Here is a 25,510-nt window from a genome sequence, read left to right as displayed (position 1 = left end):
ATTCAGACTGTGACTAACATTTACTAATTTGTTATTGTGATCTCCTGCTTTCGTTTTCATCGAAGCAGGAGATCATAATAATAATAATGGGTTAGAATCTCCTGTACTGTTGGGTTTGAGAGCGACTGCAGATATCTTTTCGCTGTCCTTTGGTCGCTAAAACTTTCACTAATCCACTTACCGTACATGTATGCTATGCTCCCTTGGGAGCATCGAAAAGTTAGACGCATAACTATGCCCATCGGGTCTTAGGTGTATCTCATCAGGGTCTCGGATCTAGGGATGTCCATTCTCACTTTTACTATGGGTTTTTTTTTTTTTTATATTTTTTTATTTTACCATCGTATACTCCTATTATTGGCAACGTCACAATCACCTGTCATTAGATTTTAAGTCATCTCATTTATAGTTTAATTGGTAAAAATGACTACGATTTCTTATTATATACGATCTTTAATACACCCAAACGAATATGGCTTGAAATATTTTATCTCTTACAGTCTACAGGTATAAGTCAAGTCCAAACCAATTCAGACCCGAATAGTATTTGGGTCCAGATTTTGGATCCAGACCCGACTCACCGATCCAAATGTCAAAAAAGCTCTTGGAATTAGTAAAAAGACCCCAAGTACTGATTGAGAGACATACCTGTACCCATATCAAGCACACTCAACAGGTCTCGATCGAGTTTGGGTCCATTGCCACCCGTACGTGGGAGTATAGTTTACTTATACTCCTTCGTTCAAATGAACTATTTGGGAGATTTTTTTCGATTTGAAATTTTAGAAACCGCCTAAAAATTAATAAGGGGATTATTCTCAAAAGACAAAATTGAAATTATTAGGGGATTATCGTACGCATGCTCTTGGGGTATGAACACTGATAATTTGCGGAGATGAAAACTTTACTTAAGGGACTTCACATTCATCTACAATGCTTTAGGAGTGTGCCATGTATTGTGGAGGGTGATTCACCGTATATAACAAGGAGACTAGATCTCTACGGATGCTGCAAGAGAAATGGATGGAGGTTGTGGATATCACCTCTTACTTGAATGTTTCTTTTCAATATGTTTATAGAGAGGCTAATGAGATGGCCGATGGGTTGGCAAAAAGGAGTTGGCATGCGGAAATGGTTATTCTGGGACTTTACTTGTTTGAGTTTATTTGTAAATATGTAATTTTGTCTTTGACAAATTAATGAAGTGATAGTATTATTGTCAAAAAAAAAAAAAAATATTGAGTTTTTTAATACTTAGATCTTAGCCTCTAAAAATTAGATGGTTTCTATTCAATTTTGATATATTATTTTTTTTCAAGTGCTCACAGGGTAAAATTAAGAAAAATGATAATTTATTGCTGCTAATTTATGTGTTAAACAGGTTATACTCCTCAACCATTTGAGGTCCAAAAATTAATTTAAAATGGGATTTTACTCAAAAGATAAATAGACAATGTACTCCCGAGTGAGTACAATATGTTTTGGGTTTTCTTTTCTTTTCTTTTGCGCGAAAAGACCAGTGGAATATATCGAAACTGTAGCTTTGATTTTTCCTTTAGTCTCACGATTACTTGACGGTTGCAGTTAGTTTTTCTTTTTCATCATTCAAAACAGTGATCGTCGATTATATTTTTCTTCACAGCTTATCTCTTGCCTCACCGGAGATTAGCGTAGGAAAAATCAAACTTGTAATGGTTAACCGGATATGGGCAAGCGGTTACTCATACTAGCCAATAAACTGGCCGGCTCAACGGCCTAATCAGGCAAGTCTCAGGCAGTCAAAAAAGTGTTAAAAAAAAATATACATAAAAAATCTAATAAAATATGAAAATATATTTAAAGCATAATTAAACAAAGTAAAATGCCCCTTTAATCGTGTGTTCCCTTCTTATGTGGCTGACCTGAATGTTGTATTTCTTTCTTGAGTGGGGAATAGCAATCTCTAAAAGAATGACATTTTTCAAAATAGCTCAAAAATGGTATTTAGATTATTGAAAGTAAATCCTAAATCCCCTATGCTGAATCAACTAGTCCAAAATCAGGCAATTCCCAACTTAAACCGGTGTATATTATAAAATTATAACAAAACAAATAAAGAACTAGAGATATTGAGCAATGGTATAGTTTTGGTGGCTGCGTACCTAACACAATTCACCTCCTTTACCTAGGCTTGGGACGGGTTAAGGGAAAAGTCATTATCCTTCTTAGGCTAAAAAAGGGTAAGGAATAAGCTCAAAATTACATGGTTGGAAGTTGTAAGAAAAGACATGGGAACTTATAGCATAAAAAAATACACAAAAAATCTAATTGAATATAACAAATATATTTAAAGCATGATTCAACAAAGTAATGCCCCTTTGATCGTGCGTTCCGTTCTTATGCGGCTGATTTGAATGTTGCTTTTCTTTCTTGAGCGGGGAATAACAATTTCTAGAAGAATGACATTTTCCAAATTAGCTCAAAAATAGTATTTAGAAGATCGAAACCAAATCCTAAATTGCCTATTTTGATTCACCCAGTCCAAAATCAGGCAATTCCCAACTTAGACCGGTGTATATTATAAAATTATAACAAAAACAAATAAAAAACTAGAGATATTGAGTAATGATGTAGTTTTGGTGGCTGCCTATCTAACACAACTCACCTCCTTTACCTAGGTTTGGGATGGGTCAAGGGAAAATTTAAGGTCATTATCCTTCTTAGGCTCAAAAAGATAAAAAGTGAGTCCAAAATTACATGGTTGGAAGTTGTGAGAAAAGATATGGGAACTAGCCTCATTGAAGTTGTGGCCCTTAATAAAGCAAAATAATAGGTCAGGATTCATATAGCCGACCCCAATTAGTTTAAGGTCATTATCCTTAACCTAGGTTTGAGACAGGTTAAGGGAAAGTTTAAGGTCGTTATCGTTCTTAAGCTCAAAAAATGTAAGTAGTGAGCCCAAAATTACATGGTTAAAAGTTGGGAGAAAAGATATGGAGACTTATAGCCTCACTGAAGGTGTGGCCCTTAATAAAGCAAAATGATAGGCTACGATTCGTATAACTGACCTCAATTAGTTGGAATTAGACTATGATGATAATGATGATTGAGCGATAATGAAGCTTTCCAAAACCTAATCGCTCCCCACCGGTTTTAGTTTGAAGTAGCGATCAAATTCATCTGCACAAAACTAGATGGATATCAAATGCAGGGTTCCCTTTGTACCAGAACAATATGTTACAACATGTTATTTTGAATTTTCCTCTCTATTCCGTTATGGGAAACAATCATTATCATCGCTACAAAGTTAGTATGGCGCTTATTTTGAATTTTACTCTCTTTTGTTATGGGAAACGGTCATTCTCATCGCTGCAAAGTTAGTATTTCGGTGATAGCTCTTAGTCATTAACATAGTAATTAACTTTATTTTTAAAGAAATAAATACTAAAAGCTCCCGAGTTGGATGTGCTCCTCATAATGCCCCCATTGAAAAGGTTTTCTCACTTACTACCCTAATATATTTTTTCTTATTTATGATGAAACTGCCGTTATTTCTCTCTCTCACTCTCATATTTCTCTCTTGAGGCCTACTTTCTCATTCATATTGTATCTCTCTAGAAATGCAAATGGTAGTTTCTCTCTATAGAGATATAACGAGTTTGGGGTCCACTTAGAGAGAGAACAAATTAGAAAGAAAGAGAGAAACCAACAAATACATTTATATTTGGAAAAAGTTTATATAAGGATGCAACCTTATCATGTAGAACTACAGATGCACCTTAAATATCCATTGTAAAAAGGTAGTTTTAATGTTGAAATACCATTTGATTGATCATCTCGACATCGAGATGTATGAATATAAAAAATAAAAAGATTTTAAGTCTCAAAAATAATGTATTTTACAACATATTATCTGCACCGTCCATTTTCAAGATTTTCATATGTTTATAGATCTACTTGATTTTAACCATTTTTGAAATTTAAAATTTTATAATTAGATATAAAAATAGATTTTAAGATAATCCTAAGAACATTTTACATCAAAATTATATACCATAATAAACTTTGAAGGTGCACCTAACCTCTACACCTACGGATGCATCCGTATGCCAACTGCACCTTTTATATTTTAAGAGAAAGAAATTTATTCTTAGAAAAAGTTTATATAAGGATGCAACGTTATTATGTAGACTACGGATTCCCCTCAAAAATTCATCGGAATAGGTAGTTTTAATGTTGAAAGACCCTTTGATTGATCATTTCGACATCGAGATGTATGATTGTGAAAAATAAAAAGATATTAACTCTCAGAAATAGTACATTTTACAATATATTATCTACACAGTCTATTTTCAAGATTTTCATATGTTATAGATCTACTTGATTTTAACCATTTTTAAAATTTAAAATTTTATAATTAGATATAAATATAGATTTTGAGATAATCCTAAGAACATTTTACATCAAAATTATATACCACAATAAAATTTGAAGGTGCACATTACCTCTACACCTACGGATGCATATTGTTGCTTTTACAGCTATGGCTTTAAAGACAAAAGCCAACAAAACTATTCATTTAGAGAGAGCTTTAGAGAGTGAAACCAACATACCCATTAATGGTTTTAGATAGAGAAATAGAGAGAGATGAATATAATAGAAGCCCAGCTGTGAGAGAGAGAAAAATAGGAAAAAAAGAGAGAAGTACGAATGTTTATTTTGAGTTTTGTAGGAGTCATTAATAAAAGTATTTTTGTTATAAATATTGCTAAAAAGAACCATAGGAGTCTATAAGAAAAAATATATATTTGTTAGTATCTAATCAATCAGGACATTATGAGAAGAATATTCAACCTAGGGGGTTTTAATAATTTTCCCTATTTTCAACCCTACCATAAACCACCAATATGATATGGTGTCCACCATCACTTCTTTTAAACACCTTGGAGGTCAACCTCGACTAAATGATTGCTTATCACCAAAATTTGAAGTTAATCATCATTATCCATCATTAGGAAGCAAGATGCAACTAAAGGTATTCATGAATAGATCATGGAGGCGACAATAGTATATCACATCATAGAGGTAAACTTTTCAAAATATCAATCGGAGATAAACCCCATTTGCAATTATTCGCACTCAAGACCATGAATATTTTATGGGTATTTTGAAACTAAATCAAAAGATATAGATAATATGATGAATTGTTCATCCTTAGTGTGTGTGTCTTTTGATAAATTTACTGATAAGAAATAAAAAGTATATATATATATATATATAAAAGCCACTACGCAAGGCCTGATAGCAAAAATGAACAGTGTTTTCGCCTATAGGCTCGGTGCATCCGATTGTTTGGACAACGTGGATTAAAAGATCGCAACAGGCATAATAAGTCTGTTGTGGTATTTTTTCACACAAAAAAACATGGGCAACAACCACGGCTCCCATAAATCCGTAGTGGTTTTTAAGGAAAAACCGCCACGAATATAGCATGTCCGTAATGGGGAAAAATACTATTCAATTTCGCTTATAGGCGTTTTTTAGAGTTTTCCCATAGATATATATATCCTACTAGTTAATAGTTACATGTAAGCTCAATGACCCAGATTGAATATGAGCTAATCCAATAGTCACGATTGCATTTCGTATTTGAATTTGAATTTTTTTTCTAAATATCCAAATAGCTTGAAAATTGAAAAGTCTATTCTATAAAAATTGGTGACTCCATTAAAAATATCAAAAAAAGAATTCACAAAATATAAATTAAGTAAAATACTCTCAAAACATTTTAGAGGTATTTTGATCAATTTATTTTTTTTTTATTTTTTAATATTGTTAGAGTCCCCAGACACGGTAGACATCTTGTTTATTTTACATCCTAAGGAAAGAAAATTATAATGGAATACCCATTGTTTGGTTGATTCCATATAGGGCATAGCATGCAGCTCACAAAGAAGTAAAAGCTAGGAGATAGTTCCCGGGGTAATATCCCCAAGTATCTAGATTTTACGACTACTTAAAAATACCAGTTTCTGATTTTCAGCCACAGCAGATTGACTTCTCTGTCACATGATACTCTATGTACATCTCATCCAGAGTTGTTTATTGTTCTTCCTAGATGAGGGAGTCACTTTCTATCAGTCTCTGTATTCCTCCTTTTTGTGAATGTGTCTTTGGCTCACAAGCTCTAAACCTCCATCTGTCGTTGATTGTTGTGCTCTTGTATATGCACATATTGATATGTTTCTACATCAAAATAATTGCTCTTTAATGCAAACGGTTAACGTCGACGTTTCGAGTTTCTGGATTGAAATAATTGCTCTTAATGGAAGCGATTAATATCGATGTTTCGAGTTATAATTATATAACAATACGAACATGCAATCGTTTGCCCTCAGAATTAGATAGGTGTCACAGGCAATCATGAAGAAGTGCATTGGTGGTTAACTGCCAAAACATGGTTGTTAAGAATTTTTATCAAATTAATGGATGATGCAACATGACATATAATTGTTGATCCCTTGGATCGTTTACCCAATATAGAGTTATAGTTAAATTGAATGAATTACAGACAAGCAATCGTTGGCTCAATGTCACATTGGGCTAACGACAGATGCTATTTGCAACGTATTAATGATGGAGTGATTTACATATACACCTTAAATTTTGTTCTAAAATACAAAATGATTTACTTATAGGCAAAAATTACAAAAGTATGTCAACCCATCTTTTTTATTTTTTTCAAAATCCCCCCTCGATCTAAGGATGGAATCCTCAATCCAAATTAATAGACAATAGCAGCACAGATCTAAGCCTATTGGCCAGAACATCGCAACGGATACTCATGGTTAGTCTCCAGCTTTTCATTAACAATATGGACTTTATAAATTCAGCTTTGCTATGCTTTGAGACCTTGGGCCTCATGCACTTTCAAAGCATCATCATCCGAACCTTATTCATACTATTTGGAGCTGCTACACGAGTCCTATTCCTCCATTCTACTCTATCAAAGGCCCTACCTCAGCCAAAGCATAAGTCACCATATCTCTTATTACTTTTTTCATCCATATCTTTTTGGGCCTTCCACTTGCCCTTTTAGAGTCGTTCATCGACATCGCGCACCCTTTAAATAACATATATTAAAATCCCAAAAAAACTCAGCTGGCCTTATTGATTGAACAGGCCATAAGAAACGCGACTGTTTTACCATTTGCATTCTAGGTTCTCCTGGGTATTAGGAACACTAGCACCTGTCTAAGCCTATTGGCCAGAAAAACATAAGGGATACTCATGATTATCCTCCAGCTTTTCCAATATGGAATTCCATCCCTTAACCTTTGCTTCAATAATTTCAGTTAAGAGGAGGATTAGCCCCTCACATATATAGAAGGTTCCCAAGGGAAAACCAAGACAAAAAGATTACACATTTGTTTTTCTACAAGAATGGGAAAGAGACAAAAAGATTACACATTTGTCTTTTCTACAAATATGATTCTTTCCCAGCATCATTACATATCTCCCTTAAATGTTTTCAGCTAATCAGGAATTTTCCACCAAAATGAAACCGGGAATGATTCATGCAACGGTTCTATAGTAATATAATGCAACAACTTTCAAGAGCTATGTTAGGGCTGTTTGTTTGATCCTAATTTTTAAATGTACACTCTTTTCATTCCAATGAACAATCACCAAAAAAAAAAAAAAATTGAAAACACAACTTAGAAAGTAATTTTTTAACCCAATTAACATAGGCCGTCTATTTTGATAAGATTCATAGATCTAGGCCTTAGAAGGATTTTTGCTTTTCCAATTTTTTTTAGATCGATTTATTAATATTAGATGAACAATGTTAAAAATGAAAAAAATGATTTTGCGTTTATAAAGGCTAAGATCTTGAAATTCACCAAATTAATGGTCTAGATACGCTGTTGGAGGGGACTCATTTTGACCATATCTAGACTTCAAATTGAACTTTTTTTTATTTTGGGATTGATTATTGAGATGAAGAGAGTGTGTGTGAAAAATTTTGAGTCATACAAATACTACGAATATGGTTTTCTAGAAATATGGTTGTATTATACTATGATAAACCCATGGCATTAGACCACTACCCAAATGAAACATCATCACTAAACAATAGATGGGAGCTCTATCATCAGTAACAAGTCAAACCCAATATTGTTTTGTTTCTAATCATTTTTTATAAACCATTTAGATATGAAATTTGAGTGGTGCTCACTCCTTATAAGGGTGTACCTAATAAAAATAAAAGTAACTATAAAATAAAATGATCAAAATATGCATTCAATTACATGATCATTTCGACTACTTCTTTTTATCAAAAATATCTTTTTATTTTTATTAAGTTAATACCAAAGAAATAAGAGCATCCAAAATTTCATGTCAAAATGATTTACAAAATTAAAAATAAAAGTCAAATATGATATACATTCCAAACTATCTATACGATCAAGATCAAATGCTCAATGGCTAATTCTAACATTATGACATGTTATCATGGGAATAACAATCTACAATATACAAATAGGTTAAAAATGCTACCCTCTCTCTTATAGAATCACTCTCTAATGGAGACTAAAATACACAAATAGATCAAGAATAACATATAGAAATCTTTCTCTTTCTCTGTCTCTATCACCCACACATATAAAAAGGCGGTTCCCCATCATGATATCTTCAATGCTTCAAAAGTTGTCATGAAAAACTGTATTGATATGTCTGGTAGTTGTTACGTAGTAATAATGGCAATTACAACCTCGTGAAGCAGTTGCAACTGTGCATACATTGCACTGCTACACACCCACTCCATTTATCCTAATTTAATAATACCCACAAAATGCAGGTGCTCCAATAATTCCCAATGAGATCTTTCCAACCCTTAGAGAACGCAAAAACCTTATATGTGACTTTTTTTTTATAGGAAAAAAGTTACAGAGTTCACGTGGGATAAATGGAACTTTTGAAAGGAGATGCTGATAAGCCAGGGGGCTTTTTGGGAATGAGATTCTGGTGTCTCTCTTCTAAATCTTTGTGTTCTTTTACGTTTGCTTTTTAAGAGATGTACTCCTTTTATTGATAATTGAAGTAACTTTCATTAAAAAAAGAAAAACAAGACTTTTGCCATCAACAATAGATTTCATGAAATAAAATGTCCAACAATCTTTCATTTGTTTCAAACATACCAGGGAAATTTTTAAAACGAATTATTTTTTTAGTATTTAAAAAATTTTCCACATATTTTCTGTTTTATGATCAGGTCTCGCCTTTTTCATGTTTTTCATTTCCAACTACATTTAGTTTGGACATCTAAAATCCAAACCGGGTTTCTTTTCTTAGTCAAACATTGGTCAGAACCCATTTAGTTTTTTGAAAAAGAGGCAGTAAAGTGTGATCCCATGGGAAGAAATTGTACTCTTAGTTGAATAAAAGACCAAGTTGCCCATTTAGAGGAACTAAATGTAGGATGTCCTCTCGAGGGAGCAGACTATACTAGCTATTTTCTGAAAATAGACAATTGGATGTCAACCTGTTTTTCTTTTCTCTTTTTTTTTTTTTTAAAGGGGTATAAAAAAAAATAGAATTTGAGTCATCATCATTATCATCATCATAGCTTTTTTTCAATTAATTGAGGTAGGCTACACAAATTATGGTTTGTCATTCTGCCCTATTAAAGGTTATACACTCAGTGAAGCCATAAATCCCTATATCTTTTCGGACTAATTCTAATCACGTCCTTTTGGATCTACCCCTTGTCTCTTTTCATCCTTCCACTTGAACTAACTTGCTCTTCCTAACAGGTGTTGTACTTGGTCGGTGCCACACATGGCTAGCCCACCTAAATCTACTCTCTCTCTTCTTATCTTCTATTGGTGCCACACCTAAATTCTCCTGAATGGATTCATTTCAAATTCTCTCTCTTATTGTTTTGACACTCATCTATCTCAACATCCTCATCTTCGCTACACTCATTCTATAGGTATATTATTTTTATTCGCTCAACATTCCACCCTATAGAACAAAATTGGTCTCACCGTTGTCCTATAGAACTTACCTTTCAGCTTTATTGGTATGCAGTCGTCCACCCAGCTCTAATTCTGTGTGCAACATCTTCTTCGATTTCTCTATTTTCCTCCTCTTATTACTAAACTTGCATTCCACATATTTTGTCTTAGTCCGGCTAATTTTAAAACATTTAGATTCTAGAGCATCCCTCCAAAATTCTAACTTTGTGTTGAGGCCGTTTTGGGTCTCATCGATCAAAACTAGATATATCTAAGAACAACATGCACCACTCCGTTTCGGGTCTCCCCGATCAAAAAAATAGAACTTGAGTATGAAATAAAAAAATGGGTGTGGTTTGTATAAAACTTAAAGATATATCTTTGTGATAGCCTTAAAATATATTTTCATTTCTAATTATAAAATTTAAAGCTTAAACAATAAAAACTTAAAAATCTTGAAAATTGACCGTCCAAAAATACATTACAAGACGCACTATTTTCTAAACTTGAATTTTTTCCTCATGTACATGCATCTTGAGGTCAAGATGATCAATTTGAGGATATTTGGACCTCAAAACAACCTCTTCTACTGAAAATTTTGAGGTACGCCTAATTTGATTGTTTAGAGCCTCGCACTTATATAAATTTTTTCCATAAAAATATAGAGACACTAAGTATCGAAAATATATTGAGATTCTTATCTAAATTTCCCAATTAATTATTATGATAAATAGTGGAGGGAGTTGTTTGAACTTGAACTTTCGCTGAAGGTAAAGGTGCCAAAATTTTTAATAAGGTGCTTAGTTACCATAATGTGTATTCAGGACAGTGCCCATTAAGGTAGACATACCATATGCATAATCTTTGCAAGTTCTCAGTCATATATTTTTAATGAATACAGCGTGCTGCACTGGGAGCACGCATGCGCTCATATAAAGTGATCAATGATGAATGCACCAGACAGATCCTTATTCTCATAGAAATCCACCCAACGAAAGCAATGAGCACAACAGTCAAGAGCTTCAAATTAACAGTCTCGAAGCTATAAATTCAATTAAGAATCTCAAAACCTCACTTTTTTTTCATATATGTCAGGAAAGGGGTTTTTTATCTTTGATACTTGACATTGGCTACTACGTTGAATTCATAATAATTACACTGAATTTCTGATTGAACAAAAATTTATGACTTAATCCAGCATGCAAAATATCAGCCATAATCAACGATATAAAGATACTGTTCATTCATGGTAGTTGGTTCAGCAAATCGACAATTTGGATCATTAAAAAACTAAAAATTGAAAAAATAAAAAAAATATAAAAGGGTGCTCATTCTGACCGCTTCTCTAACAGAACTGGCTATCTCATGAGGGGAACCAGCTAGTTCCCAATATTTAGCCGTCCCTGGTCCGCCCCCAATGATTCCCAATCTAGATCGGCCAGTTCTGATCTGAATCTGCATTTTTGTAAACCTTGTATTGAACTCAATACTAAATCTAACATAAATCTATACTCCAACCAAACAAGTTAAATGTCAAAATTTTCCGTACTTCAACAAGAGGAAATTGAGATGAAAATCCACAAACCACATTTTCCTCGAGCATTATTCAAGAACCCAGTGCGTACATCCTCGAGGGGTTTCTAAAACTAAACCTCCATGTTTGAGTTCTCTTTTCTACTTCTTCTGTACCCATGTAGAACGTATATCCAATCCTAAAAATTTCGTTGGATTCTTCACATATTATGCTATTATCGTTTGGAAAATTTTAACAACTCCACAGTCCATCCCCAGTCCCTCTCACTGCTCATTTCCCATTGTGTTCACTTTTGAAATAATGCAACATACTTTTCTCTGGTCATCTTTTGCTTCGTTTCATTGCTTCGTATCAGCAACCTCTTGCGAAATGTAGCCTGTCTTCCCCCACACAAAACATTTTTCTTCTTTGGTTTCAACCTCTGCTGCGTTTTGAACTAATTGCTCAAATTTGTTTTGTAATTTCTTTGAAGTTATCCGACAATCCTATCACTTCTGAATTGATGAGTACAGGTCAAACAATAGAGCTTCACAGCATTTTAAATATATCCATGGCATGTGCAAGTATTTTTCTCCCATTTTTGGTGTGCTCAGGTTCGTATGCAGTATTCTCCTGCAAAGGAAAACAAATTAGAAGTCAATGGACATGGTATATCGGAGAACATACAACTCTTTGTTTTGTTAATGAAGAGCATCTCTTTGTCATTCCTGTTGAACGAAAACTGAACTTCACATGGTGTTGATTCATGACTTTGCATGATGCTAAAGCCCAGTCAAGCTGTCTCATATTTGTAGATCAAAAAATATGTAGATAGTATACTGCTTTAAAGACAATTGAAACCCCTCTAGGATATCTACATAGGTGCAACAGTGCGGGAATTTATCTCCAATACCTCAAGCCCAGTATGATGCCATGTAATCACTTCTTGGATGAATTTCAGGACATTCAAATATTTTCAGAATCATGCAGTGAATATGTAATATACGGTAAAGTCATCCTAGAAAACAAAAATTAAATGTATTTCTCCAAAGAAAAAAAAATAAAAAATTAAGATGGAAAAATCATGCAAGTCTAAAACATAGGAGAAAAGGTTAGGATAGTTAAACTCTCCCTTCATAGAAAGTCATCTATAGCAGTGAACAGTATTGAGTTCCAACAGTCAAGATCAGGTTTAGCTCCAGAAAGTGTTCACGCATGACATGCATGGGCTGGGCTCAACTTCCAATGGTCAAAATACAGACAGTTGCAGTGAATAGACATATTACTTGAAGATAGTATACTCAAAAGTGTCGATGCGTAATATACACGAGTCAAACCACATACGGCCACCATAACTTGTGCATGACACCTTTGATGCACTTGCTTTTGTTAATCAGGCTCCAATATGCCATGCTGGCATGCACCGTGCATGCACACAACAATACACATGTAAGCCTTAGGCATCGGTCTGAGACTAAGTAATGATAGGCCTCAATGTTCCAATACCAAAGGAATAAAAAAATAAAATTATGCAGGAAGGAGTTATTTATCCAAAAAATGGAATAAATAAATCAATGAGGAATTCGTACATGTAAAAAGTTTGTTTAACAGAACAAGTAATTCTTTTGGGATAAACTGTACAATGTGTTTAAGATGTTGGATTTGGCCTCCTATGTGGCAAGGCAGGCACCTAGTTTCCCAGGTGACCAAAGGTCCCAAAAAGAGAGGACAGGGTTTTGGGGCCTCAAGGGTGAACATAGGTTGGATAGCAAACCCCCCCGGATTGGTATAATTAAAAATAAAAAATAAAAAATAATAATAATAATAAATAAATAAAATAAAATAAAATAAATATATATATATATATATATATATATATATATATATATATATATATATATATATATTTTAGTTGTTGGATGTGTTATTTCAAATTCATACATACAAGAGTTTGAAACTTGAAATTAAATTAGTAAAACATTAGAAGATTGAATCATGCCCAACATACACACAAATTTGTACGGATCATTAAGTGCTTACACAATTTATCCACAAAAACAAAAAAAAAATTTGAAAAACAAACGTATGAAAACCCAAAATTCAAATTCCAAATTGTTAACAAACCCGAAACCCAAAAACTGACCTTTCGAAACCCTAATCAAAGTTGGCTCAAATTGCTGAGCTTTGGTTGCTAAAGAGCCTCTTTTGGCACTACTTGAAGTCTAAAAAACAATCAGCTTTCACACTTTTCGATTTACTATGAAATTGACAGTACCAATAATTTTACTCTTCTCCTAAAATTCCACCAAATCAGGGTGTTTGACTTGTTTTCTCTCTTCAAAATATGAAAAGCACAAGGGCTTTGAGGGGGAAGACTACCCCACAAACCACTACGCACCCTTCTTCCCCACCCCCGCCACCCCTCCCCCCCTCCCCGGGCAACAAAAGACCAAAAGGGTAAAAAAAAGAGAAGAAACCTTATATGCTTATTTGTTGTGGTCCCCCAAGCCCTCCCAAATTTTAAAACACTGCTATAAACATACAATAACAACATTGAAGGAGAGTAGTTCCACCAAAGGGGTGAGCCGCATGGATGATTTTTTTTTTTTTTGATGTAGATGGATGATGGCTTCTTTTTTTTAAATGGTGATGATGATGACTGTTCCAAAAGTAGAGGACAACCCTGAATAATAAACAACACCAAAAAACAAGAAAATAACTGAGGCAGTGGTCTTGGAAATAGTACATTAACAGAACGCTTGAAAGATTGTTGTCATCAACGTGGTAAGATCACCAAATTTTCAAAATAGTACACATTCTGTAATGCATGAAATATTGTTATCATCAACATGGTTCCACGCCTTATGCACAATACAATTTCAATAGCTCAACAATAAAGGACCAATAAAATGAAGTGAAATTCTCATTTGGACTGACCCATATTCAGTTGCATGGAATGGGACCATAAATACTTCACTTCAGCCCCAAGCTTTCCATAGTGGTCTCCTAGCCCACTGAAGGGTGACAGCATTTCCATGTTGCTGTTGTAATGGCAGCACCCATGCTTCTTTGTGAGAAAGGCATGGTGGCCTTACGATAACTTAAAGTCTACCAACAAAGGGGGCAGTAAAAAAGCAGATCCTCCTGAAGGATAACTTGCTTAGAGTAGGGACTAACATCCAAAAACTCATAACTAAAGATTGTTGACATATATTTTTACATCCACGTCCTCTCTGTAAGTTTCCACATTCGAAGATGGCAAGGCTGCACCCAGTCATTTAATCAAATTGTATTGATATCAGCCGCCTATATCACGGTATTAGGATAGTGAGGCTCAGACAATGCAGCAATCAACTAAAGGAAGGCATTGAGAAGGTCTTTCAACATGGAAATTCCAAGGAAAAGCTACTAAGCTAAGTGAAGTTTGACACTGCCTACAACTATGGGATTTAGTGCAAGTGTCATAATCAACATGTACAACAAAATGGACACCATGATTTACAGAACCACCATTGCTCCCATAGTTTGCCAAAAACCAGGATGGGAAGAAAGGAATTCACAGACTCCAAGTCAGCGAGGTACCGCTTGATGTAACCCACCTTGGGCCAGGTACCGCTTGATGTAACCCACCATGGTAACACTGTTATAAGGCATTACAGGCCATAACTAACACTTCAAAGTCCGGAAAACCCTGAAAGAAAGATTGCAAAGTAGTTGATCCAAAAGAAAGCATTGAGCAAGGTACCGACCCATGCACCAGCAAGGGAGCAGTGATGGTGAGCTTGAAGGAATGGTTGCCACCACAAAGAAGCTCGCAATACCACACTGGCAGGCTAGGGCAGGACACCATGCATCTCCCACTAAGTCTTCCTGCACGAGGAACATCAACCAAGGACTCAAAAGTCAAGAGCTCTAAATCATGGTCATCATTTACAGAGGAGGTAGGCCTACCTAGCCCATAATGGGGACTGATCTCTGTCAAACCATGAAGGCGCTTTTTTCCACCCTCCCATCCATTTACAAGGAAAGCATGAGAAACTTCAAGATGGGCTCAAATAAGGACTCAAGAAGTCATGATCAAACAGTAAAAGACGTACTCTAGCAAAAAAAACAACGGTTTTTCAAGTTTATATTGGTTACCCAAAGTTCCCTATGTATGAGGAAAGTCATTTATTGGCCAGACTAACAGGAATAGTACATCTTCTCACTTAGAAAATACCTAGCTTTAACACTAAAACTGGAGAACGTATTCATGGTGGCTCTGGGAGAAAGAACACCTAGAAAAACCAACATATCGAGCAGGAGCATCATGTCAGACAGAGAGAAGCCATTCCTTTTCATAGTTAACAATCAGAGAGAAGTCAATTCAGCTAGATATTAAAATCAAGCATCGCCAAGCAGGTGCCCACTGATTCATGTAAAATCATTTTGGCTACAGTCTGTAAGAAACTATATTCAAGAATCAACAGAGACAAATATATTACCTTTTTTCTTATTTTTCTTCCTTCTCTTTCATATCAGCAAAACTATTTTTTATGTTATAAGAGAATTTAATACTTATTGAAAAAATGCAATTGATGACAATGTTCAGAAAAATACAAAGGTAACTGTTAACATCTGATTTAAAATTGAAGACCTATTATAGCGTCTTGCATTCAAATGATCCACCATGCATGAATTAATAGACAATGAGACTTTTCTCAGCTTATACAACAAAGTGTTCTCCTTATATCTGTACTTGCTAGCTTGAAATGTTAAGGATTAGATCATGCTGTTGAAGGGGAAAAAGGATCGCAAACAAGAAAACGAGAACACCTAGGAGACTTTGCTTATTTCAAATAAACTCTTCTTTGTCAATTACTTGGGGAAACCTTTACAGCCAATCTGCAGGAAAGGGCAGGGTGACTGTGTGAGTCCCTATAAGAAGAAACTAGCAGAGACTTACTGTCTATGCTGAGCATAATCATGGTGGGCAAGTTCAGTGCTTCATAGTTATATGATTGCTGTCATGCACTAACTGAAATGCCTCTATTTAATTATTGGAAAAAAAAAAATTAAGCCCTCTACTTGTACAAAAAAGATCATTGCTTCCTAATGAAGTTGTTATCATTGTCTAGTTCAGTGAGGCATAAGCATGGTTTACCAGGATTCTATGCTGATTCCAAAAAGGGTGTGGAATCATGGTGGGCAAGTTCAGTGCTTCATAGTTATATGATTGCTGTCATGCACTAACTGAAATGCCTCTATTTAATTATTGGAAAAAAAAAAATTAAGCCCTCTACTTGTACAAAAAAGATCATTGCTTCCTAATGAAGTTGTTATCATTGTCTAGTTCAGTGAGGCATAAGCATGGTTTACCAGGATTCTATGCTGATTCCAAAAAGGGTGTGGTTTGTATAGAGCCGAGGCTCTAAACAATCAAAGTAAAGCGCACCTTCAGATAGTGTAGAGAAATGTGATTTCAATAGTGGAAATCTTTGTGATAGCATTAAAATATATTTTCATATCTCATTATAAAATTTAAAGCTTCAAAACTAGTGTAGATCGAGCAGATCTATGAAAACTTGAAAACCTTGAAAATTGACGGTCAAAAAATGCATTACAAGATGCACTATTTCCAAAACTTGAAATCCACTTTTTTCTCATGCCCAAGCATCTTGAGGTCGAGATGATCAATTTGAGAATATTTGGGCATCAAGACAACCTCTTCTAGTGAAATTTTTGAGGTGCGCTCTAATTTGATTGTTTAGAGCCTCGCACTGATATAAACCTTTCCTTCTGAAAATGAAGGCGTGGAGATCGCTGGTTGGCTAGCAACTTGGAGTGTGTGTTTGGTAATGCGTCACAGAAAAGAAGTTCTTCACTATTGGTCAAAACTCCACGAAGCACCTACACAACTAAGTGAACCATGAGCACTGCCAATAATTTAAGTGGGATCTAAGAGACGCTTCCCAACACATTGAAGTTCATGGGCAGTTCAAATAAGCAGGCTTGTTGTAAAGGAATCACTCTCAGTTACATTGAAGAATTAGTGCACATCAGAGCGTACTCATCAAACCACACAAGAGGCTCATGTGAATGTAAATGGTTCCTAAGTTATGCCATGCTGATTTAAAAGTGTGCACTATCCTTCATGTTAATGCTAGCTCATCAGGCTGCAAGCTTCTAGGCTACCAATGTTGAAGCACAAGGTAAACCATGTTTTTTAATATCTGCTGACCCTCATATTGTGGAATAGACATGAAAATCCCAGCCATCACATGCCATTTCAGAAATCAACAGCCAATAATCATCATCTTCTGGTCTTGATATACATATATATATATATATATATATATATATATATATATATATATATATATATATATATATATATATAAGGTACAGTTGGCATACGGATGTATCCGTAGGTGTAGAGGTAAGGTGCACCTTCAAATTTTATCATGGTATATAATTTTGATGTAAATGTCCTTAGGATTATCTCAAAATCTATTTTTATATCTAATTATAAAATTTAAAATTTCAAAAATGGTTAAAATCAAGTAGATCTATAAACATATGAAAATCTTGAAAATGGATGGTGTAGATAATATGTTGTAAAATGCACTATTTCTGAGACTTAAAATCTTTTTATTTTTCATAGTCATACATCTCGATGTCGAGATGATCAATCAAAGGGTTTTTCAACATTAAAACTACCTTTTCCGATGGATTTTTGAGGGGCATCTGTAGTTCTACATTATATGGTTGCATCCTTATATAAACTTATTCCATATATATATATATATATATTGGTGCATCTTCTTTGCTTTGTGCTTGTTAAATCATGTTGTGGACCCCATATATGCCTCATAGTGTAACGGCACTCTTACTCTCAGGCAAAATATGTCACGACCTAAAAAGGATCAATAATTGATAACTTGTAATTATGAGATTAATCCAATCTGCAAACAAGTACGAAGAGTGGCATATCTCTATTCAGCAGAAAAAAATTCCATGGTGTGACAAATAATTCACAATGAGGATTTTTTTCAGAAGAAGACTGTTCAAAAGCAGTTATTGCACACCAACAGTTATAGTAGTGTTTCCAAGAGGCTAACAATTTGTCATGGCGTAGACTGCATCACCTACCATTACAGTTGCTCCCAAGAGGCTAAAAACAAGATGGTGGAACTAAAAACCAATCAACAACAGATAGAAATCTCAGAGCCAAAGCAGGAAGAACTTAAAGCATAAACTCTTTTGCACAAAAGTTCTAAATTCCACTTTGCAGTTCACTTTATGCCCCATTGTATTGTGTAGGCATATCAAAACATAAACTTGTAAAGTTCACAGTAACTAATGACCTCAATAGCTACAGTTTCTGTATCGAGTGTATGGGTCATAAAGATTTATGGAAGGAAACAAGGTTTGGCCCACATCAAAAGTTAATCACACAAAATGCAATGTGACCACAGACGGTGGACCCTCATTGTATAAAGCAAAACTCATAATTCCATCTCAAAGAGAAAAATAAAGTTTATTGATTTGGGAGGTGTCACCACCAACAAAATACAAACAAGATGAGAAAGTTGGGAAGGGAAGGGCAGAATAAAACTTTACAACGATGCCTCGGATCCCTGAAATCCAAGACGAACTTTGTGTCTGCAGTCCCAACGACAGTAGTGGTTCGGTGCTCGCCATCACTTCGTATCAGTGTCTTTTACATTGTGGCCCAGAGCAAACTTTTTACTACATTCCCCCTCAAAACAACTCCATTGGATTAATAATCCCTGGTATCTCGAGCATGGGTCTCGATCAAATGGGATCATTTAGGCCAGAAATGTCTGTCTGACTCTGATCCACCAAAATTCTGCACGAAAAACAGTCAAGTAAACTACTTACACGCAATAATAAAAAACGAACAAGAAAATATGCCATTTCCATAAACCATTGAACAATGAGAGGTAATCAGAACATCTATATGGATACATGTTTGAATGGAAAAGAAGAAAGCAGTATAAAATCACATTGGAATTTGAAGAATAAACCAATAACTTGATTTAAGTACTCACCGGTGCTCTGGAGGATTATTTGAATGAGCCTTGCGCCTGGACCTGAATGAAAACCCAGATGGCGGAGAAGGCGAGAACTCGAAAGGGAGAACTGGTGGCTCCGCCTCCCCCTCCAGCATCTTCACCACCTCCCCCATTGAGGGGCGCCGCACCGGCTCACGCTGCAGGCAGAGCAGCGCAATTGTAATGCATAGCAGGACCTCGGCTCGATCAAATGCGTGCAACGCCGGATCCACCAGTTCCAGAAGCTTCCCGACATGTGCGAGATGCCGTGCCCATGATATTAGGTTTGCCCTCTCAAAATCAGCCATAGGAGAAGCTGCCACCTGCAGTGGCCTTCTCCCTGAAACAATCACCAATAGCAAAACCCCAAAACTGTACACATCAGTCCTCTCCGATAATGCTGAGGCCCCGCCTCCACACTCAGGGGCAACATAGCATACAGTGCCCCTCATGCTTGGTGTGCTGCTCACTGTGCCTCCGCTCTTTGGGATCTCACCACTGGGCCCGTCCGTCCACCAGTCCATGCTACCCCTGCTGCTCCAGCTCTTCCTTTTGCGCCGCGTCTTGCCTGAATTTGAGGCCTCATCCTGCCACCAGAAGCGGGGGTCTGCGGACTCCTTGCAGCGCTTCCTGCTCTTCTTGCTCAGCTCGTCACAAAATTCCTCTCGCCACCACTCTCTGGCACGCCGCACCCTCTCTTTCTTCCTCCGAAGCCGCCCCTCGTCGAGCGACGCCCACCAGTCCACCCGCCTCCGCTGCTGCTTCTTTTGTTTGCCACTATCGTTGTCGGCCCAGCGACCACTGGCCCTGAGTGGGTCCTTCTTGATCTCAGTCCCAATCCATTTCATCACGTACTCCTCCTTCACGCCTGATTCTTGCCGCCACCACCAGTCCTTGCTCTTGTTCCGGCAACCCGGCTTTGGTGTTGTGCCACTGTCAATGCTAGTGTTGTCAGAGAACACGCTCGTCTTCTCCTCCAACTCAGTCTCCTGATCGACACTCTTGCAGTCAGCTGGGAGAGGAGCACCGGATGGTGATGCCAGGGGATCTGGTGAGGCATCAGGCTCGGGTGAGCAGCCATCGAGAGGTGGATTAGGCGATGCAGAAGGCTCAGTCTTGAGGCGGGCAAGGCCAAAATCAGCGAGGCGAGCAGTGAATTGTGCATCGAGGAGGACGTTGCTCGGCTTGATGTCACCATGCACAATGGGGGGGTCGCAGGCAGCGTGCAGGAAATGCAAGGCATGTGCAATGTCACGGGCTATAGAGAGGCGCTTGGGCCAGGCCGCAAGCTCAGGGCCCTTGCGGTCAAGGAGCGCATATTGGAGGCTACGATTGTGCATGTAGTCATACACCAGGAGCCGACGGTGCCCGTGGGAGCAGAAGCCAAGAGGGGCAACAACAAGAGGAGACGAGCAGAGAGCCGGAGCAACAGAGAGCTCGTTCTGGAACTCCCGCTCCCCTTGCAAAGAGCCAGCATCCATGAGCTTCACCGCGATATCATGGCCAGAGGGCAGCGTTCCACGAAAGACCGCACCAAAGCCACCCTGGCCGAGTTTGCAAGTGGGGGAGAAGGAGGAGGTGGCTCGACAAAGCGCTCGGTAGCTGAATTTCCTGAGCTTCGCATCAGCAGGGACCGTCTTCCCGCAGCGAGACGCAAGCTTGCGTCTGTACAAGAACAGGACAAGCATGACGAGGAGGAGGAGGGCCAAGAAGATGGCAGCGGTGCCAGCCAATAAAGGGCCGAGAGGAATCGGACGGAGGCGGCGGTGGTGGTGCTTGGACTCCGCCACCAGCAGCCGTCGTGGGGGTGGCGCGGCCGACAGTGAGCGGCGCAGTGGCATCGTGGTTACAACCGCAAGCGCGCCTTCATTGCATCGTCTTAGAGAGAGAGAGAGAGTCTGAACGCTTGCCTCTGTGTACAACGGCGGGCAGGCGGGCGGGCGGGCGGCCTCTTTTTCCGTCTCTTTACGCTTTTCTCGGCCTCGAAATGCCATTTTCGGCACCTCTCGCGGTTGGATTCACATATCCTTAGAAAAAGACCAAACTGCCCTTAACGATTTTTGTCAAATGTGGACTCCACAAATGACCAAAGTACCCCCTCTCATACCCATCCTCACGATGCAAGCTTAGGGTTTATGAAAACAAAATAAGGCCTCAGCTCGATCTATGAACACTTATCTTTAGGGCAAAAGCAAAATAGACGGTGTAGATAATGTGTTAATAGGTCTTGAAGTCTAAACCATTTTTACCAACCATCACGGTCAGGGTCGAGAGGACGGACTTTAATGTTTTGGGAAACCAAAACTGCAGTTTTTAGATGTGATTTTTTTTTTTTTATTTATAGGGTTGCAACCTATAAAAATACTTCTTTTTTTATATAAATGGCAAATAAGACTGAAAGATGGTATATGTACATTATTTGGGTGAGTGTGAATCATGGTGTATCATTCACTGTGCACCAACGGTGCATAATACGGTATTGCATTCGTTTTTTTTTTCTTTTTTTTTTTTTATTGTACTTGATTTCTATCCGGTCAAGCCTGCATATGTAGAAATGCAGGCTTATTAATAAATCTATTTTTGAGATGGATTTTTGCACGTAATTTTGAAAGACTTGTAATCTCTAAAATGGAAATCATGAATATAAAAAAATAAGTAAATTTTAAAAACTAAAAATAATAATTCTAGTAAAAAAACATTTGAACAGTTAGCTTCTAATGTTTTTAGATGAAATACCTATTGACATCCATTTTTAAAATGGATGCTTTACACTTTTTGGACCGCATGTATATAGTCATGCGGTCCAGCCCGCATGAAACAATTTTCCTTCTTTCTTACTGGTTTTTTTTTTTTTTTGCCCTTTTTGCTCCTTCACAAGTGTCAATTCTTGTATATCCAAGGTAAGTTTTCAAGTGATGTTCAAATCTTCCATTGTTTATAGTGAGAACAAGAGGATGGAAAAATACTTACCGATAGTTAAGTGAAAAAATGGCTTCCAAAGTGGGGCTTGTAAGGGAACCTTCCATTTGTATTAATGTGTAACAAAATTGAGGAGTTATGCTTTCCCTATGTATAAATCACTCTGTATAAATATTATGACCTCCCTAGAAACATAAATTCGAAAATATTCAATGTGATATATATTTTTAAGTGACAACAAGATTATTTATTCCTCAAGATGAGTAATGAATCTTTAAACCATAACAAGATTATTTATTACTAATAAATAGGTGAATTCAATTTTTTATCTTTCTATGAAGAAGAGAAGTCTAACCATAACCAACCAACAAGAGGATATTTACTACTTTAAACATTTTTGTCTCTCATGATTATAACATTAGTTTCAATTGAAATAAACTTGAACAAAAAATAAATAAAAATAAAAGAGAAATTTATGGTGTAAGACACTAATATTATCATTATTATTAGCTTTTTTCCAGCTATATAAATGTTGGTCTTACTCTCAAACAACGTTCTAACAAAACTTTACATTGACTTTCGAGGTTCCTAAAAAGTTTTTAAGAAAACTTTACATTGACTATCTATCTTGTACAACCCACCTCCTCCTGTTTGAGTCATCATCCTTCTTCTTAGTCCACTAAAACATCATTTGTAGTTTTTGTTTGGGTAAATTTAGGAAAGAAATGGAGAAAAAAGAGGGGGCCTAGTGGGGTTAGGAGTTGAAAACAATAAATAAATAATTGTCCCCTGCATGAAAAACGGTGGTTTTTTAATTGTAATTGAATGGCTTTATATGTCTTTTAGTTCTGCATTCTTCGCATGCTCCTTTTGTTTTTCTCACCCACCCTGACACATTACGCACCTAATCTCACTCCCCCATCTCTCTCTCTCTCTCTCTCTCTAACTCTTTTTCTCTCTACCCTGGAAATCCGCCCATTTTGACTTTGAAAATGTCTAATATCACCCCTAACAACTCTCTTGATTTTTTTTTTTCGATAACATAACACTCGATCCTCAATATAGCAAAATGGTTTCATACGGCTGCAGCTTTATCAAAATTAGTAAAGCCTCACTTCATAATTCAACAAAAATTGTAATTCTCAGTGTTGAAAAACCTCATAATCTTAGCTTGAACAATAAGTTTACGTAAAAAATTTAGGATTTTAAATTCTAAAAATAATATATATTGCAACAAATTAGGCCATCTATCTTCCCTTATAATATAGAAGATCTATGCTTCCCCTACCATCCAACCGTCCAATTTTGATCAAGAGAGCCACTCACTGTTTGATCTTAGATCCGACGTCTCAAGCATTTTATTTTTAGCTTTTTTTTTTATGCAAATTGTGTAAATATGAAATTTAGTATGTGCCATCTTCTCATTGGGGCGAACTTATTAAAAATATTAAAAATAATTTTTCTATAAAACATGATGACCAAAATATCCCTTGAAATTTTAGGGGTATTCTGATCATTTTACTTTATTGGAAATATTTTTTTTGTCTTTTTCCTGGTGAAAGTTTAATAAAGGATTGGACATACAAAATTTAGTGTCAAAATAGTTTATAGAAAAAAAATTTAAAATAAAATAATGTAGAGATGTGATATTGTGATTGGGGCAATCTTAACCCTCCATTCAAAATGGACGGTTGGATAAGGAGAAGTTTATAAAGTTTATGATGTAGAAGAAACATATAAAGCTTGCCCAAAGTAAAAACCATATAAAATTAGTATTCTTTCCCCACTTTTTTCTTTTTACTTTTTCCCATTGTTTTTATTGTTTCTTAACTTTTCTTTTTCCTCATTTAACAGCAGTAATTTAACCTCTCCTTTAATTGTAATTATAACTTACTATAACGGCCTTTTTTAAACCTTGCTTCGTACATTAATGAGCCGGTCAATGATTAAATACAAATCCTTCTTTTATAAGTCTCCACGTAATTCAAATTCCTGAACATATAATTATAAGGATAATATTTGATTGGTAAAAGGCCAGTTGGAAAAAAAAGCCGGTGTTGCGGTGATAACATCCCCTACATTAGTTATCATTTTTTGGTCTCCATTCCTACCACTAACACAACCCCACTAATAACTTCAAAAATGCATCCCCTATACTAGTTACCACATTCTGGTCTCCATTCCTACCACTAACACAATAACCCCACTAATAACTTGAAAAATATAACTCCTACTCCACTAAAGTACCCATAAAAAAAATAAAAAAACAAAAAAAAATAAAAATAAAAAAAATAAAAAAAAAGGGTATGGCCAATTCTTCCCCGCTAAATTACCCACAAAAAAAAAAGCCGACGGGACCGCTAAGAGTAATTGTTTTGCCTCAAACTTGGCACACTCATTTTTTAAAACCCAATAAAGAAGCTCACAAGAATAATTAAAAAAACTACAAAAAAATAAATTATTTCAAACACGATGAGCACAAGCTACTTGTTTGATTGCAGTCACATCAAACCCAAAATAGTTGTTTTCCTTCCTAAACTACACACACGTATTCATTATTGTTACCTACCTAGATGCACCACACTCTTGTATCATGTGTTGACGCTGACTGACTTTGGTTATGAGTGAAAAATATTAGAATAAAGATAAATGTATGAGGCCTAAGATCAATAACTAGTGACCTCTTAGAAAGAAAGAGTAAAGATGAACTCAACATGGTTCCTTTCTTCCTAAAATGGGTAGTGTGTATTAATCGGAGTTATTGAAAGAAAGACCTATGTAATCTTTTGTTAGAGAAATATATAATTTTTTTTTTTTTAATAATAATCACCTTTTCTAATTTTAGCAACAAGATCACTCACCGATGGTCTTATTACAAACAATAGAAATTCCAAAAATAAATAACATATCAATAAAATAAATCTCAACTACTTGATGTCATTCATACAACTTAATATTGTGCTTGAGAATATAAAATAAAAGAACAAACAATTAAAAGAATAGATGTCAGAGATTACCTC

General features: G+C 36.1%; 1 protein-coding gene across 2 annotated transcripts; it reads right to left on the bottom strand.

Annotated features, from left to right (window-relative positions):
• Positions 1–11,222: 11,222 nt before the first annotated feature.
• On the bottom strand, positions 11,223–22,077 carry LOC18424478 (Protein kinase superfamily protein). 2 transcript variants are annotated; one of them, XR_002279288.2, is made up of 3 exons: positions 19,569–22,077; positions 19,117–19,366; positions 11,223–12,147 (listed from the first exon to the last, which is right to left on the bottom strand). XR_002279288.2 is itself a non-coding variant. In XM_006829064.4 (2 exons), the coding sequence occupies exons 1-2, from the start codon at positions 21,563–21,565 to the stop codon at positions 19,312–19,314; spliced, it is 2,052 nt and encodes a 683-aa protein (XP_006829127.3). In that variant the 5' UTR covers positions 21,566–22,077; the 3' UTR covers positions 19,008–19,311. The 2 variants fall into 2 exon arrangements, 1 of the variants encoding a protein (XP_006829127.3); XM_006829064.4 differs by lacking the exon at positions 11,223–12,147 and having other exon boundaries at positions 19,008–19,366.
• Positions 22,078–25,510: the final 3,433 nt, after the last annotated feature.

Source organism: Amborella trichopoda, chromosome 9 (genome assembly GCF_054954075.1).
Source record: "Amborella trichopoda isolate Santa Cruz 75 chromosome 9, AtrichopodaSantaCruz75HAP2 v2.0, whole genome shotgun sequence".
In the NCBI taxonomy this organism is placed as follows: domain Eukaryota; kingdom Viridiplantae; phylum Streptophyta; class Magnoliopsida; order Amborellales; family Amborellaceae; genus Amborella; species Amborella trichopoda.
The sequence above is the reverse complement of the archived record's forward strand: the minus strand, read 5'-3'. Positions and strand labels throughout refer to the sequence as shown.

What these genes read in the sequence shown, in the direction of transcription:
- LOC18424478 (XM_006829064.4), bottom strand. Translation starts at nt 21,565, where the DNA reads ATGGCATTTCGAGGCCGAGAAAAGCGTAAAGAGACGGAAAAAGAGGCC. An exon ending in AATAATCCTCCAGAGCACCG is followed by an intron (nt 19,367 to 19,568) that starts GTGAGTACTTAA and finishes TTTTTCGTGCAG; the next exon opens with AATTTTGGTGGATCAGAGTC.